The 17,828-nt window shown below is 34.3% G+C and overlaps 3 protein-coding genes across 3 annotated transcripts; 2 read left to right on the top strand and 1 right to left on the bottom strand.

Annotated features, from left to right (window-relative positions):
* Positions 1-1,346: 1,346 nt before the first annotated feature.
* LOC114755585 (polygalacturonase-like) lies at positions 1,347-3,526 on the top strand. The gene is made up of 4 exons (XM_028944471.1): positions 1,347-1,475; positions 1,785-2,096; positions 2,452-2,970; positions 3,308-3,526. The coding sequence occupies exons 1-4, from the start codon at positions 1,347-1,349 to the stop codon at positions 3,524-3,526; spliced, it is 1,179 nt and encodes a 392-aa protein (XP_028800304.1).
* Positions 3,527-6,310: 2,784 nt separating this feature from the next.
* LOC114755584 (inactive protein RESTRICTED TEV MOVEMENT 2-like) lies at positions 6,311-8,341 on the top strand. Its single transcript, XM_028944470.1, has 3 exons — positions 6,311-6,433; positions 7,348-8,120; positions 8,210-8,341. The coding sequence occupies exons 1-3, from the start codon at positions 6,343-6,345 to the stop codon at positions 8,339-8,341; spliced, it is 996 nt and encodes a 331-aa protein (XP_028800303.1). The 5' UTR covers positions 6,311-6,342.
* Positions 8,342-8,678: 337 nt separating this feature from the next.
* On the bottom strand, positions 8,679-13,369 carry LOC114755534 (protein RBL-like). Its single transcript, XM_028944427.1, is given in 6 exon segments — positions 8,679-9,044; positions 9,047-9,160; positions 9,427-9,679; positions 9,765-10,852; positions 12,588-12,686; positions 12,826-13,369. Coding segments are annotated over 6 exon segments (1,638 nt in total). The 5' UTR covers positions 12,845-13,369; the 3' UTR covers positions 8,679-8,979.
* Between the last annotated feature and the right edge of the window lie 4,459 nt (positions 13,370-17,828).

Here is a 17,828-nt window from a genome sequence, read left to right as displayed (position 1 = left end):
AAAACCTATCATTTAAAAAGAAAAAGAGAAACTGACCCTCCCTAAAGGAAAATGTCGGTTTTCAGGCCACGGCCATCATTATTCATTTCTATAGGGATCTGAGTCCAGAGCTGCAACGTTCACTTCACAGTATTTGGATCAGCCATTTAAAAGTGATTTTAGGATATATAATATAATAGAAAAGTTTATCTCAACGTGTATAAAAACACTTGTTTTAAGTGATCGTACGGAATTGTTAAACTTCCTTGTATTCTTTTCTTGATGATATATTGATTCTCTCAGTGTTGATTTATTATTCATGACAACTCATTAATAATAAATTTATGATATCAATACTCCTCTAGTCCTTAATATAAAATCTAATTAACTAATTTGAGTATATTAAAAATGTTAGTTGAATTAGGTAATATGATATACTGCTCCGGTTCTAGTATAAGGGTCTTATATTTAAGACCGAAGGAGTACTTTTTCTAAAACACTCTAAGCATTTTTTTAAATTTCCTTTCTCCCTCTTTTACTTTATTATTATTAAAGGAATGAGAAAAAAGTTGATAATTATATAAAATAGGTCTTACACTTAGAATCAATATTAACTCTCTATTTAGTTTCTATGTTAAGGACCAGGAGAGTATAAAAATTATTTTTAATTGTACCAAAAAAAAAAGATAAAAATTATTTTTAAATAGGTTTTATGAGAATATTCTCATTTGTTACATGACATCCGATATTTGATGCTGTCAGGTTAAATTTATCTTCATCAAAACTTATATTAAATATAATGTCATACGCCATTACTTCCAACAATAGATTATGAAAATTAAAAACCAAAAACGTTGAAGAATGTGCAAATGTGATTAACTAAACACCTATAAACACCAAAATACTATATCGTTGAGGATAAAACTTCTCAAAACCGATTTTGCAGTAACAACATTTGAATACTCAAATCAATTATCTTGCAAAAGTGGATGAAGATTGTTTGTTTTCAAGTCCTTGATCAAAGTTGCTCACTGTTTGAAACAAAATCTTGAAATTTGGAAAAATTTTAATTATTTACTATGCCAAAATGGCCAAATTTGAAGTATTTGTTAAATAAACGGGCTTTGGTTATAACCATGTTTAAAGAAAAAACAACTACAGTTTTATAATTTCATTATTTTTCTATTTATATGGCTTGTCACAATTTTACCACAACAATATGAATAGATCTCTGTGTAATGGGGTTTCACCACCATAAACAACTCCAGTAGACATTGTTCTATTACAAAAAGAGAGTTTATCACCCAAAAAAAAAAAAACCCAGAGAGCAGAAAAGGGCCAATATAGAATTCAAAGAAGAACTACATATGGATGCCATTTTGAGTATTGTTTATATTTCTGCTTTATTCTTACTGCTAGCATCTTCCACTATAGCTCAGCCTGTGGTTTTTGATATAACAAACTATGGTGGAGCACCTAATGGAGATCTGACCTTAGTAAGTATTTATCTCGTCAATTCCAAGTTTGAATGTTTACTACATGGAAAAATAAAAGGAAATTTGGGACAAAAGAATTGGTTGGTTACAGATTGATTTTGCAGCAGGCTGTCTGTTTTCAAATATTACTTTTGTGGTGGATTCATAAAATTCAAATGCAAAAATTTGTACATTTTTTTATGAAAAATAAACTTTGATATAAATTTGTTGTTTTATTATTATCACATGTTAAGTATATCTTCTTACAAGAAGTTTTTCATAAATATATTTAATTGAAATACACTTGACCAATTAATTGATGTTGATTAGAGCTTGGAAAGAGCATGGAAAGCAGCATGTACATCAGCAAGTGCAAGCAAAGTCTTGGTGCCAAGAAATACATACAATTTGAGACAAATAGAGTTAAACGGTCCTTGCAAGGCTCCAATTGAGCTTCAAATTGAAGGCAATATTGCAGCGCCAGAAAATCCTAATCAATTTGATGGAGACTCTCAATGGATCAGTTTTGGATACATCGATTCTTTTACCTTATCTGGTGGTGCCACCTTTGACGGTCAAGGTTCTACAGCTTGGAAGCAAAATAACTGTCATCAAACATGGAATTGCAAAAAACTTTCTATGGTAATTACTAAATTATACACATTTCTAAAATTTGTAAAATGTGTTGAATTCGTTATATATATATTTTTAATTTTTAATTAAAATATAACAAATGTATAGTTTCTAGCAAAATAATATACAAGTATATGTTTTAACCTAAAAAAAAAAATCATATATTGAGTGAATCTTCTCATATGGTAAAAACTATGTTAAGAGGGGGGAAAAAGAAAATTAGAAAAATTTGTGTTCATTCTTTATTGCCTAACATTTTATCTCTTTTTTTTTTTATTCAGTCTACTCTTATCATGAAAAAAAAATTAAATTAATAGTGCATAGATTTTTTCTACAATCTAACTTTCTTTGAAAACTCTTCCAGAATTTTGGTTTTAGCTTCATGAACAATTCGATCATTCGAGACACAACATCAAAGCATAGCAAACACTTTCATGTGAATGTTCTAGGGTGCCGAAATATTACATTTAGCAAATTCTCCATTGAGGCCCCAGCAGAAAGTCCGAATACAGATGGAATTCACATTGGAAGATCAACATTGGTGAAAATACTTGACTCAAACATTAGAACAGGAGATGACTGCATCTCATTAGGTGATGGAAGTAAACAAGTGAGTGTTGAGAACGTGACATGTGGACCTGGCCATGGCATTAGTGTTGGAAGCCTTGGAAAATATGAAAATGAAGAACCTGTGGAAGGTCTAATAGTAAAGAATTGCACTTTTAAAAATACTGACAATGGTGTGAGAATCAAGACTTGGCCGGGTACTTTAATAAAAATTTCAGTCTCTCAATTGCGTTTTGAGAATCTCGTTATGATTAATGTCACCAATCCTATAATCATAGACCAAGAATACTGTCCATGGAACCAATGCTCAAAACAGGTATTTAGTTCTCTCTCTCCCAAAATGCATTGATTTTTATACATGTATAAAATAATAAACAATATGAAATAAAATTAAAAATATTAAACAAACAATTGAAAATGCATGAGTGCATTTCAAAGCATTTGAAATTTACCAAAAGGCACGTTCAAAAAAAATTTTATCAAAAGGGAAAAATATGTGATGCAAATGTTGGAATAACATGGGCATATTTATCTAATTTATGTATTTTCTACTTTTTGGTGTATCATTTTTTGTTTGAGTTTTCCCTACATATTTCTAACTACTTTTTTTTGTATTTTCTTTTTCTTTCTTGCATTCTGAGCTGCAATGACAGACTCCATCGAAAGTACAAATTAGTAGAGTTTCCTTCAAAAACATTAGAGGCACATCAACAACAAAGGAAGGAATAATTTTAATTTGTAGCAGTAGTGTACCATGTGAGAAGGTAAAACTCACAAACATTGATCTCAAATTCAATGGGACTCCTACAATAGCTACTTGTAAAAACATCAAGCCCCAAGTCTTTGGGAATGTACCAACCTGTACTCCTTAACATGTGTTTAATCATTCATTAAATAAAAAATCTCAAATATATGATTTAAAGTTTAATATTTTCCCTTCCCACTTTGCTATTTTCTGCCTCAAAAATTGTCGCCCCATTTTATTTCTTCAAATTAAAGTTACATGTACAAGCAAAGTTATGAAACCAAAAAGTACTTACAATTTGAAACAAATTGAGGTGAAGGATCCCTGCAAAACTCCAATTGAGTATCATATATTTAAGGCAAGATTACAACGTCAAAAAAATCCTTCATCGATTCAATAAAAATACACAACGGCTTAGATTTGGATACATTGATTTCTTTATCTTATTCAGTGTTGTCACTTTTGATTATTAAGATCTAACCGTTTGGAAATCGTTACCACAAAAAATCTTTCCATGATAATTAATAAATTGTACGTATTTCTAAAATTTACAAACATGTGTTGAATTCATTATATGATCATTTTTTATTTTCTAATTAAAATATCGCAAATATATAATTTCTAAAAAGTAATATTTTTATCAAACTTGGAATTTCTCTTGAAACTGCTATGTCAACAATTTCCATAAATCTCATTGTTATGCAACATCTTAATAGAATCAAGTTACTTTCAATGGCGGGCAATATTTAATGAGATTGTTATTGTTTGCACCATAAGTGCAAGGATCAGGACAAGTAATAAAGTGATGACTAAATTATCATTTTCATGAGAATTTGATTTCAAAACGCAGTTAAGTATTGATTATCATATTTTCAATTAATTTGAGTAATACAAATATAAAAAATGAAAGCAACTATTTATAAAACTAAAAATTAATAAAAAGAAAAAGTGATTCTTCAATTCTAATGATTCAAAGGAACTTAAGATTACTTATACCCCTTATATTTCAAAGGTACTTAATTAAATCCCCATTGTATTTGCTTCTTAATTATAGATTATGCTAGCCAAGGATACTAAATTACCTATAAATGCTCTCTCATGTCTCTAAATCGGTGTTTAGCTCAATTAATTCCTTAATCTCTTAATTAATTAATTAAGCCCTAATTTTAATTGCAAACCTTCTGTGACTATGTGAGATTAATGAGTATATTTCTATCTCATTAACAAAACCATCCAGCCAACTTGCAAATTTTAAGTTCTCACACGATTAAACTCAAGTTCTACGCTCAACCTAACCATTTCAAGCATCAATCAAGTGAACCCAACAATCTTATTAGTGGCCAATAAACAAGAAGCATTAAACATAGAGTAAAATCAACACAATTATATCATTAATCACAAATATATAGGGGAAATGAGTACTTAATCTATACGAGAGTTCAAAATAATTCTAGAATCAATGTATTTAACCACACAAACTAAGAAAATCCATGAGAATATATATACACATCAGCACAAAATGGAATAAGAGTAGAAAAAGCAAAATGGAGAGGAAAAACCAAGGAAAGAAGCCCAAATCTCTTCAAAACTCCAACTTCTAGCTCAATCTCCTCCAAGAAGCAAGCCCTAACACAGCACAATACTCCTAAAAACCATCCAAAACTGAAGAATGGCGGCCAAGGTCAGGTTTGGGGTCTTAAAACTTGGAATTTTTTGACCTGCTGTTGCTGTTCCTATTGCTGTCAACGACAACATTGCGGCCCAAAAATTTTGCGTCGTGGTCAAGTCTGCCTTTGTTTGAGTTGGGCCATAACCAAGACGGAGTGCGTCACAGCTCATTTTGCCTCTGGAAAATTCTATTCTTCTAACTCAATAAGGAGTTTCACCCATAATTTGGAGTCTATTTATTCTTCTTTGATCACCATAATGTGATTCTAAAGCAACCTTGATCCTCAAATACTTCCAAAAGTTTTCCAAGTGACTTGATATAATTACTCTTAATGCCAAAATATACCTTGCAAAAGTAACAAACTTTATAAGCTCAAAAATAACAAGGATAAAAGCTAAAAGATGAAAAAAAAAAATATCTAAGAGTGTATAAAACCCAAGAAAAAAGTGTTAAAATGACATGAAATTCTAATGATTAACCTTTATGTGATTTGCACATTATATATATTTTTTTTTTAATTCGGGGTTGCAAACCAATTACAGCCCCGAACACAGGGTAGCTTTCCTACAGGCCAAACCTTTTAAATGGAATAAACTTAAAGAATCAAAATGAAGGATTCCAAACAATGCAAATTTTAGGGACTAACCATATTGTTTTAACCCAAAAATTAATCGAAAACTTGCCACCCAGTTTATTCATTTTTTTTTAACTCAATCAAATATCAACCCTCCTCCCTTCCCTTTCATTGCTCACAAACCACGGACGGTTGGCAAATCCATAAGGAGATATAATGAAACTTTAACTAGAAAAAAATGAACTATAAAATGAACAAAGAATAATGAGATAATGAATATTAATTATCAACTAGTATAATCAAAATTAATTAGAATCGGATTATTTGTAAATTTGAAAATAATTCAAACTAAAAAATTAAGGCAAATTTGATTTGTTAAGTTTGAAATAATAATGAATAGTAAATAAAAAAAATAGATTAGATTTTGTGGAATGACTTTTACTTAATATATTACCTTATTTCTGGAACAAGTTATGCCTCACATATCGCCTAGGAAAACAAACTCCTTCATAAACTTCAATAATCACGTTACATTATTCCTGAAGCAACCAGAAAAGAAATAGCTTCATTGATAGGAAATCAAACCCAGAAGCCGAGGAAGGCAAGGCACCATCCCCTCTATAAATATTGGAAGTTGAAGCCTTTGCATGCAATTCAGAAAAATTGCCATAATTTTCTGATAGCAGACAAGCTACCCGATATGGCTTCAACGCAAACATATGAAGATTTCAAGCCGCTTGTGGAAGAGAAGGACAGTCCAGATGCTCTTCTTCTTCTTGTTCATATTCCTGGTCTGTATGCATCTTTACCTAATTAAAGCCTATATTTTCATATTTGTGTGTGTAGCTCTCTCTCTCTATTATACACAAGTAATCTTTCATGAAAAACTTGTTCGAGAAACTGTCCAACACTTCTTATCAAGAATTCAAACACTAATTCACTATATTGTGAAAAACTAATCTCTTCGGACCCGGTCTCTGTTGGGTTTCTCTCACACAAACATTATAATCATTGCATTTTCAATATACATGTACAATTTTTAATGATCAATCACTTTGGTAAAGCCCATTAAGTTTTACTGTTATTTGAACATTAATTTTTTATTAAAAAAAACTCTTTCAGAAAAATGATTTAATTTTCTTAAAAACTAGATAATTAATTGATAAAGATTAAAGAAATTAGTGACATTAATTATATGTAAAAATATATATATGTTAATTGTTCTAAAATATCCTATCCTCACTGTTTTTTTTTTTTAATAAAACCATTATTGATGAAAGTCATATTTAATGAGCAACCAATTAAAAATGACATAGGAAAAATTATAAATTCATAAGATCAAAATTAGTCTCTCAACCAACTTCTGTGGAAGTTTTTCTTAATGAATAGTCGTTTCAATTTGTGTAATCATATCTTTTCTTCCTTTCGGATAAACCATATCCATGATCAACACGCTTTTTTTTTTAATATATATTTTTTCATAAATTCAAGATTTTGTTTAAGCATTTAATATTACCACTTAACCCAGGTTTTATGGTAGAACATTTATGTACAAATCAATACAAAAGGAGAACTTTTGGATTCCAATACTTCAATATAACTCAGCTTTTTGTTGTTGTTGTTATCATTATTTTGTTTTATTTTTTTAAAAAAAAGAACAGATTCATGGAACCATCAAAAAAGTGATAAATGAGTTTTTCTCCAGGTTTTACTAAAGAACAAATTGGTGCAAGCTTTGAGCCAGACACGAGGAAAATTAGGGTTTTCGGTGAAAAACCACTTCCTGATAATAAGCGGAAACGATTCACAGAAGAGCGTGTAATTCCAGAGACATGTGATTTTGATAAGCTCAAGGGAAAGTTTGATGGAACAATTGTCACCATTACCATCCCAAAGAAGCCAATTTCAAGTGTTACTCCCAAAGAACCAAAACCAGCCCAAGAAGCAACTAAACAGGTCACTCCTCCAACAGCTGCTTCTGCTGTTGAATCAGAAGGATCCACTAAAGAGGGTGAGAAAGGTGTCTCTCAAGAACAACCCAAATCTGACATCAAGAGTCAGAGAGAATCTGATAAGAAAAAAGATGAAACACCAACCCCACCAGAAAAAACTGGAGAATCTCAAATGCCTCAAAAGGATAAAGAACAACTTCCCCAGAAAGGTATCAAAGAGGAAGAAAAGCATAGAGATGAGATGGAGACTAAAGATGCTTCCACCCCAAGAAAACCAAAAGGAGAATCTAGAACGGCTCAAAAGGATCAAGAGGGAACTCCTCAAAAAGGTAAATTAGACGACGAGAAGCATGAGAAAAACAAGAGCGCTGAGAAGGAAAGGATTCAAGAAGATAACAGCAAGACTTCAGAGGCAGGAAAAGCACCTCAGAAGGTTCAGACTTTAGCTGGAGAAGCAAGAAAGGAAAAGGGGAGTTCTAGCTTGAAAGCCCCTGAGAAAACGCAGAAAGAAACGGATGCTAAACTGGTAAAGTCAATCAAAGGAATCACGGAACGAAGGAAAATGAATCCTTTATAGGAAAAGGCGTCAGGGATATAGCTAACTCTGCTTCGCAGGCCGCAACAAGACTCGCAGACAAGTTCAGGGAAGAAGATAAACAGAAGCTGTTATACGCAGGTGCAGCAATCCTGATGGTGGCAGTAGGCATTTATGCATCCTTCAAGCTTCGTTCCCAAGCAAGACAATAGACAAACGAATATCTACTTCCTTCGACATGATTCTGTACAAGAGTTTCACCAATAATTACATCTTAACATACTGTAAATAAGCAGGACAACTTCTAGTTACTTCAAACTCACGTTGACCTGCACGTCCTTCTAGCCTAGTACATGGTATGGATTGATGTAAACATTATTTAAAAAATGGATCATGTGGAAGTCCCAAAAAAAAAAAATGCTGTGCAAGAAACAGCTATAGCACCGTTTCCGTCCATAAAATTAGCCGAGTTTCAACCTTTTCGAAGATTTATATGGGTCACATCCGTCCTACATTATTCTCGAATGTTTTCACTGCTTCGCAAATCAATTAGGCCATAATTCAGTCAACTGAAGTGACAGAAATTGCATATCTACTACTTCATGAGTCCAACTTGTAATTTGATGGGCTCAAACCTATCTGGTGATAATTCCCTCCCATAGACAGCAACCGTATAAAGGAATGGGCACACCAGCTATTACTAGGCCAGCCTGAACTAAGGGGAACAGTAGGGAGGGGATAGACAAGCAAAGAAACCTATATGATAGAAATATTACAAGTGGATAAATGAAGTTAATAAAAAGAAATTATCATGAACCATCTTCTGATATTACAAAAAAGAAATATGCCGTCATTCATCAGAAAGTTCATCACCATATAAACTGTCACCATTATCCTGATCAACAAAAGATCTACTTTGGATTTTGAAGATTTACTGGATTTCGAGGGTTTCTTGACTTTTTCTGCCTGCAATTCCAGCCCCTTCTCTGATGGTTTCCGCTTTCTTTTCATATGTGTTCCTCCTGCATCATCTGCAGAAGAAAAAATGTAAGGCTACATAAGAGTCATAGATTCACAAGAAAAATGCAAACAAACGTTTTTCATTTCAACCTAAAGGGTACTAACTGCTAATGAACTGAAGTTATGCTAAAGACTAAGCCAAGGATAAGGAACCAAAATGCTAAAATAACCCCGCACAACCAAACAAAATTTAATATGTGGGTTATTGATTTATTTGGAATTTGGTGTTCTTTTGAACCCAAATAAGCCAAACTCATGCTGCAACGCATGATGTTACCTTCAAGTGGACTCGATGCATGGTTCATGTGTCCATTTGGTCCAGGCTCTTCTGAAAGAGGGGATCCAGAATTATTACTGTCCACCAGCTTTGAAAAACTTTCAATGCACTTGTCCTGCTGCTCATCACGACTAGGAGTTGCTGGCAAGAAGCAGAGCTCTTCCTGAGACATATCAGAATCACTGAAAGCTTCATCTTTTTCCACTGTAACAATGTCAACTTCTTCATCTTCATTAACGTCAGATGTTTTCACCTGCAAGAGTAATATGTGTCGGAATTAAAAAACACCAGAGTAGGGTACGCAAAAGATGACCTGCATGATGCAAATCCGTTCATACCTTCTCAGTCTCAGGAATCAAATCAAACTCATCTTCTCGTTCTACATACTCCTCATTTTCCTCAAGCTCTTTGAAATCAGGAGCAAACGCACTCCAGTTCTCAGTATAATCTTTGGCCCAGATGTAAACTAAGCCAGCCAGAGAAACAGATACAATAATAGGACGAACAGGATGCCAAGCTAAATCAATAAGGGCTTCTTTAGGTCCTTCAAGAATTTTCACAAGATGCCCAGCTCTATCCCATATGTAAATCTTGTGCTCTCCTTTGCTAGCAGAACCACCGACAACCCATTCACCATCACCACTAAAGCAGGGTGCTTTCCAGTGCACCTTTGTGATGGAATCTTGAAACTCACAAAATAAATTTAAACATTTAGATCCAACAGCCTTCAACTTTTCAACATCACTAAGATCATTGAGGTTCTCATTTAGGTCATCAAGGGCCCTAATTTCTTCTTTCAGTGGAAGAAGGTTCTCATAGACCCTGATTATTCTATCATTTGAATTCGTGAGCAGATACTGCCCACTTCTGCTGAATACTATGCTCTTGACCACTGAACCACCAGAGATTGGAACCATGGCACGTACTTCATTGCCTTTATAGTCAATTATAAGAATCTCCCCCTTTGAGTTCCCCACATAAACCAAACTCCCATACTTATTGAAACATGCAGCAGTTGGGCTGTAGGGGGTAGACCCATCAGAGCTCTTATTGCGTGATGGGGCAGTTGATCCATTACCTATGTCTGGGACAGAAACTTTAAGCAAAGTAGTGTTTCCTGTATCCAAATCAACAATCATGGGAGCACACGAGACAGGACATGCTAAGCAAAGAGATGGAGTAGAGGAACCAGGATGAAGTCGGGCTTGTAGAGGGGTTTGTTGTAAAACTATTCGCTTAATCTTCTCACCACTCTTAACATCCCACAACGTTAATGACTTATCAGCAGCAGATACAAGAATTCGATGGCCATACTTGGACCAACATATACTAGTGATGGGAGAAGAACAATCAAAATCCCGAAGCTCCTTAGCAATGCCCCTGGTTTCAAAATCCCAAATAATGCAACTTCCATCATTGCACCCAGCTGATTCAGAAGAATAAATCAAGAATCAGAGTTAGAATCAACGGTGCAATATAAATTCACAACATTTCAAAATTTCCCATAATATTTATCAAGTCCCACACAAACATTTTCGGACCCAAAAAGAACACTACAGAGCATGCGTTAAGTTGGAGCTACAGAAATTAACCATGCAAATCAATAAGAAATTACTAATTGACAGGATTCCATAAATTATCCAACCCAATTAAAATATAGGAAAACAAAAGGTTGTGAATATAATCTGGTCAAAATGTTTTCTAAAGCGATACTTCATTTCAACTTGATAGAACTTGGTTTTCCAAACTGAACATCTGCAGCACATATGGACGTAGAAAAATCACACAGTTGCATAGATTAAATGGCAATGACAAAAGAAAAAGCATAGCCCAATTTATTCTTTTTAATAAAAACATTACAAGTTTAGAGCCATCACATGATTGTAAACTATGCAGTCTACACTCATTATAAGGTAAGAAAGGTGACTGTCATGTAAAGGTGACGATGAGATTTGATCATGCAATCCCTTGCTCCATTTCCCTAAACAGCTTGACATTGTAACCACCTTAAGAAATCTAGGAGTTGGAGTTCACCTTAAATACAAATCAGCATGATTGACAATATCTTACACATCAATTAAGCAACAGTCCAAACAAAAGTTTGATTAAAAAAAGATAGAATCAAGAACTCCTATTTTCAGTCCAGTATGCTCCTTCATCTTATTGACCCCAGGGATTTTCCAGTGCCTTTGCTGTTAACTTTAATGCCCACTCATAAGCAACATATACCCAAAAATCTGTCCAAACAGATTCTTTCTCCCCATGTACAAAAATTCTCTATTGACTAGTATGTCCAAAGCCCTATTTCCCAATATAATCATCCCACAGCCAAACATATCAACAGTAACACCCATCTCTCCACCTTATTTTCAGGAGACCAACTTGCACTAAAGAATTTGCATTCGTTATCCACATTCTCAAGTTCACAACCAGGGAAACCATTTGCATAACATTGAGAGTACAACTTAGGTCAAGCATGTAAAATATTGTTCCCTTCCGCAAACCGTATCCTTGCAAGCACCAATCTCAATACACCATTTTAAATTTTAAATTTCTTAAAGAAAAGAAAACGAAGAAAACTTTATAGGACCAGTAATTGGCGAATCCTAGATCAACAAGGTCCAGTATGCTCTAATCAAGGAAACAAACACCTTACTATGTAATCCATACCCATTTTGTCATTTCACCACACCAGGTAGGCAGGTATCACAGTGTTAGTTACATGCACAAATTTACAACCACTGTAAATATGAAAAATATTAAAATGTCCATCCACATAAGCGATAAGCCGAAATAGATGGCTCTCTTGCTATCCGGGCCCAAAAAGACCAGTTTAATTCATCCATGATTTATACTTTAATTGAAGTCCTTAAGTCAAACATGAAATAATGACGACCTCTGTATAGTAATTTATCTTTCAAGAAAATTGACTCCCGTTCTATTTTCTTTTGGGTTAACAAGGATTCTTACTACCCTACAATCCCCCGCAATGAATACATGAAAGCTACTGCCAACGAATCCCCGCAAGAGCACACTATGAATGGTCCACAAGGACAAAGCTTTGCAGGGGAATGCCGGGAGAGGCAACAAAATTAGAAACCCAGAAAATGCGAGGAAAACACCTATAAATTTAGTAAGCGAACAATGATAGTGAAAATTACCAGCAAGAAGGGTACCACGACGATTGAACGCAATACATTTCATACACCCATGCTCCAGATATTCCTCGATCACTTCTGGGAAATCTCCCTGCAGTGGGTCTTCAAAATGCAACAGAATTCGTTGAACAGCCAGGAAAAATCAGTTTCAAAACTATAATAAGTTCGGGGGAAGATTAAGTTATAAATAGAGCTCTTTTGAGCTACGTAAGAGAGCCAGAAAAAGCAGAAGAAAGCTAACCGATAATGGGGGCGTCCATGACTGCAAAAGCTCAAAATGCGCGAGACTCAACAAGAGAGGCAAGAATATTGCACGGAGAGAAACCAACTGAATCTTTCAACGAATCTTTCAAGTTCGAACTGACATGGCCCAGCCCCGCTTTCGAGTAAGAGGATAAGTGAGGGAGGGGGGGAGGGAGGAGAAGAAAGAACACTAATTTCACTTTTTTGTTCTTTCCGACACACTAGAACAAGCCCATATACAGATTGAAGCTTGGAAGAAGAATGAAGCGCGAGTTTGAAGCTCACGAATGAGTTCAATTGCTGAGTTAGGGATCGTGTTCAAATTGCAGGACAAAGGTAGAGGGGCATGAGCGCGCGCAAGAGGGATCGGGTTCGATTGCCGCTCGGACGAAGAGTGAAGCTTGAGTCTGGGGTTTAGAGATTTCAAATTGACGCTGTTCAGGGCAAGGCAAAAGGAAGATTCGAAGTGCAGACCTAACAGAGGATTTAAGTAACCGGAGAGAACTAACGGATAACGAAAACAAAATTTCGTTTTTATTGTGTGATCCCCACAATCAGAAGTCAGGAACCATGAATAAGCATGATTTGTTCTCCTCTCTCTCTCTCTCTCTCTCTCTCTCTATATATATATATTATATACACACACAAAATATATGCAACATCTGTCATCCCTTCTTATTTTTAAATATAAGTAACATTTACATGTTATCTTAAATTTTTTAGCAAATTTTCTGTTTTACTTTCATTAATTACTTATTTTAATATTCAATATACTTTTTCCTGATCTTATATATAAACTTCTGGTCTTATATATAAACTTCAAATAATCAAATCACATTTAATGAACTACCAAATTAAAAATAGCTAAAAATAACAAATAGGTTAGAAATATATTTTTTTAAAAAAAATTTGCCTTTATTTATTGAGAAAGTAAATGAGATAAGCAATAAATGAAAAGACGATGAAAAAGAATATGCAAGGGTAATCATCAATATATATATAAATACTCTTCCACGAAGCCGGCTCAAATATGGCTTATTCTCAGCTTTAGATACATATTACTGTTCACAAGCCATTTTAGGTTTACCTCGGGCTTCGTTTGAGCTGATTTTAGTTAATGTTATGCCTTGGGCTCTGCATTCAGCCCATATGCTTCTAAGGAGCTTTCTACCAATTCAAATTTCAAAATTCCCAAGCCTCCCGCCGTGTGGCAACTTCGGTTTTGTACTTCTCCCCATCGCCTACCTCAGATGCTATAACCTTCCTATCTCCCTCATTCTCACCTCAAATTCTTCTTCCACAAACCGCTCTATGATTTTTTCTTCTTCACAGTCTTCTTTCATGCTCGCCGATGAATCCGTGCTTCCATCTTAAGCATTCAGCAAGGCATTTGTGCTCTCTGCTCTTCCTCTAATTTTCTTCATCCATCTCCCTCTCACTATTGCTTCTGCTTCTCCCCTGATCTTCTTTTAAATTTATCTTGTAGATCCCCATTACCGATAATCTTTTATGTAGATGTGTGTGAACGGTGGGGAGATATTGCGATCATGCTAGCACCGAAGAAGCAACGGCACCAGCCACGATGAGGATTCTGACCATGCCCTCGCCCTCTTTCTTTGTGGCAAGAGAACGATACCTAAAACACAGAGAACACCCGGAAAAAAAAAAAAACAGATCCAGATGCATGTCTCAGAAGAAGAACCGACCTGCTTTAAATGCGAGGAGAGCAGATGGGAAGAGGTTGAAGGTAGAGAACAAGATGCTTAGATATGAGAGACTTTCGATGGTCGCCCTTTCATTCCATTCCCCACAACTATGGAGGAATGTAACCACAATAGAACCACTGTTGTTATGATCAAGAACATTTCATATCACTTTCAGCACCTGTTATCTCCTTCTTCGCCTTTTATTTTTCTCCCCGGCCCATCCTCCATCTTGTGTTTGTGTGTTATATATAACTGTTCACCTTCTGACTAATACGGTTCTCTGTGCCATGGGGATTGTCAGGTCTAAAAGATCTGATATCGATATTGGACAAGCACTGCTCCCAGCAAAATTGAAGTTCTCAGCGGGCATCTTCTCTTTCCATGTATGATTTCGTCTCTCTACCAATGGGTTACAGGTAAGTGCAAACATGCCGTGCTGTGTGCTGGGGATAATAATGAAGATCCTCTTTGATTGTGAGGTATGGGGTTTATTATTAAAAACTAAAATGATAAGGTTTTGAGTCTAAGGATTGACTTACTTATAATTTTAATTAATTCTTTAACGGCATGTAAAAACTAAAATGATGTTCATTATTTTTTAGCAGGATGGCAAAGGTTCTGCATATCCTGAGCTCAAACGACGTTGAGATATTATCCATAAAGGTTGATGAGATCCAGCTGAAGCTAAAACGAGCGGGCAAGATGAGAAGGCTGAGGTACTGGTTTGATTGCTTCTGTATTTTCTCATAACAAGCATGTATGTTCACTCAAATAAAGTGTAGTTTTTAGCTGCTGCGTATATAATCTGTGTTCTTGGACTACTTTATATGCACTTCATAATGAACATCTGGATTCACACTTATAATAATCAATTTAAGTGACATTATTATAATATGTTGATCCTTATAAACAAATGGGTAATGCTCCATCATCACTTTCCCAAGTATATATACAAAGTAGGAAGGACATGAAAACTTCGCATTCTCGATCTGCTAGACTCAAGAAAAAGACCATAGCATTAATAACAATAGTAATCCAATTCATTCTAACATAAACTCAGAATATAAGAAGCAATGTTCACCATAAAACTTCAACAACTAAATCATCACTTATCAGAATATGCAAAAGTTATCTCATGAAGTTTTCATTCCATGCAATGTTAAAAATTCACACATTTGTTTTCAAATAAAAAAAAAAGGATATCAGATCATGTATAAATCAGTGGAAACACATTCAAATGCTTCTTTGCTGTCAAATACAAGCGTGAACTAACAAAGCACATGATTTAAAAAAAAAAAAAAAAGACAATATATTCTCATGCTCTGCCAAATGAGGCATCGTAGAAGTTGCAGGTGGATGCTCTTTCTTCTGAATCTAAAGTGTTGTAAGAGATTTTGGTAGTCCAGAAGTAAATGCAGGGAGAATCACTTTTACATAAAATCAGAGATTTAGAGGATGACTTTTCTGAGGTATTGTCCCTTTCCTCTGCTACTTATAGATTTCTGTATCAGTTTTCTCTTCCTTCTTTTCTGTTTCACAGAGTTTAGTATCACTTAACCATTAATTCTTAAACGTGCGTGCATCAGGAAAACAAATAACATGCTTTGATCGCAAGGCTAACTTTGATTTGTAGAAAGTTTGGGGAAGGACTGTTTTTAGAAGTTTCATTCAGCGGATATTTCATAATTACCAACTACTGACAAAAGGAAATAGAAATATTATTGGGTGATATTATAGGTATCTATATGAAAGTAGATAAGAAAAGTTGTGTTTTTGTTGTCTGAAACTAATAATCTGGCCTGACCAAGTTAATATGTCATTGATTTACAAAAATTGTTGAAAGTATACCCAGCTTTTGAATAAATTCTAATGTTATGTACATATATTGGCTATCTCATTCTTTCACTGCTTCTATATCTTTTAATTAGTACACCTCTCAGTTCCTGTGTTGTAAGCTAATAGCTTCTACATAAAATATGGTGTTGTGTTGTTGTTGTTGTTTTTTTTTTTCCCCAGTGTGTTGTATCTGCCTATCTGGATCAATGAGTCAACACGAGAAGATTTTCGTTATTTATGTTCTATCTCAGAAAGGAAATACTGTGCCTAAAAAACTTCCAATGTAGCCTTATGCATTTTTGATGCAATTAAGCAGGCACAAGGAACTATAATCCATTGGAAGCTATTAGCTTTTTGTCTCTGGTATACCAGTGAAGCGGTACATGGCAATATCAATGCCTGTAAAAGAGATAAATATGTTCCCCTGGCGATACGAGTGAGGAAATATTATGCAGAAGCTATCTTAGTGCAAGTTTCTTATTCCTATGTGCTATTGTTCATGCCGCCAAGTTGTCACCATTACGCTATCAACAGCCCTCTCTGTCAAAGATAAGAGTCATCTGCATCAAAGTACTGACCATTCTGTGCAGAACACATTGTTATGAGTACAATGTCCAGTATTATTGTATTGTTAGTATTAATCATGTAGATGTTATGAGACACGTCTCCCAGTGTAGCAATATCGTCAATATGTATATATAATTGGTCAACTACAATGTCTGTATTATATGTTAATTTTTAAAGCTTCTTTATGAAAAAGAATGCGGACAAACAATGGGGAAGTTTTTAAGTGAACGCGTCATTTTCCCATTTAAGTCACTTTTGTAACTTTTGTCTCTTAATTTGAATTCGTTGCACAATAGTATAAATCATTAAATCTAGAGGATCTTATGTTTAAGGTTGGTAATTTCTATTGCACATCATGAATCAATAATATAATATAACATCCCTGTTATGTGTTTTCCCGCACTTTAAGCACCTTGCAAGTGATGCTGCGTTTCTGTTCCTTTATATGATGCTAATGATTGATGTTATTTTAGTATGGAATTCTTCAAATTTTATACCTGCTCTAATTTTTTCCTTGAATTATTTGGGGGATGTAAGGCCATAAAATATGTATCCTTGACGTGGGTAGGATTTAGAAAATCATAATTAAAAGTGGATGATTTGTTTTTTTTTTTTTAACCAACGTGGATTATTTGTTTGTTGATGCAATATGATTATTTGTAATTTTATAACCATTGAAGCCCACGCCCTCATATGTTCCATGAGGAAGTAAGCTTTTTTTTTTTTTTTTTTTAATCTTGACATATAAAGAGGTTTTTTTTCCATTATTTTTTATCATTGAAAAAGAAGGTTATAGTTACTATTGAATAAATCTTCTATGTGAGTTAGGAGCATGATAGGATGGAAAATATTTTTACATAATTGTGGGATGGTTGTTAAAAATCAACTATTA

The sequence above is a fragment of the Neltuma alba genome, unplaced genomic scaffold (assembly GCF_004799145.2).
Source record: "Neltuma alba isolate B1F8T4 unplaced genomic scaffold, ASM479914v2 tig00010294_pilon, whole genome shotgun sequence".
In the NCBI taxonomy this organism is placed as follows: Eukaryota; Viridiplantae; Streptophyta; class Magnoliopsida; order Fabales; family Fabaceae; genus Neltuma; species Neltuma alba.
This window is presented reverse-complemented; position numbering and strand designations above follow the sequence as displayed.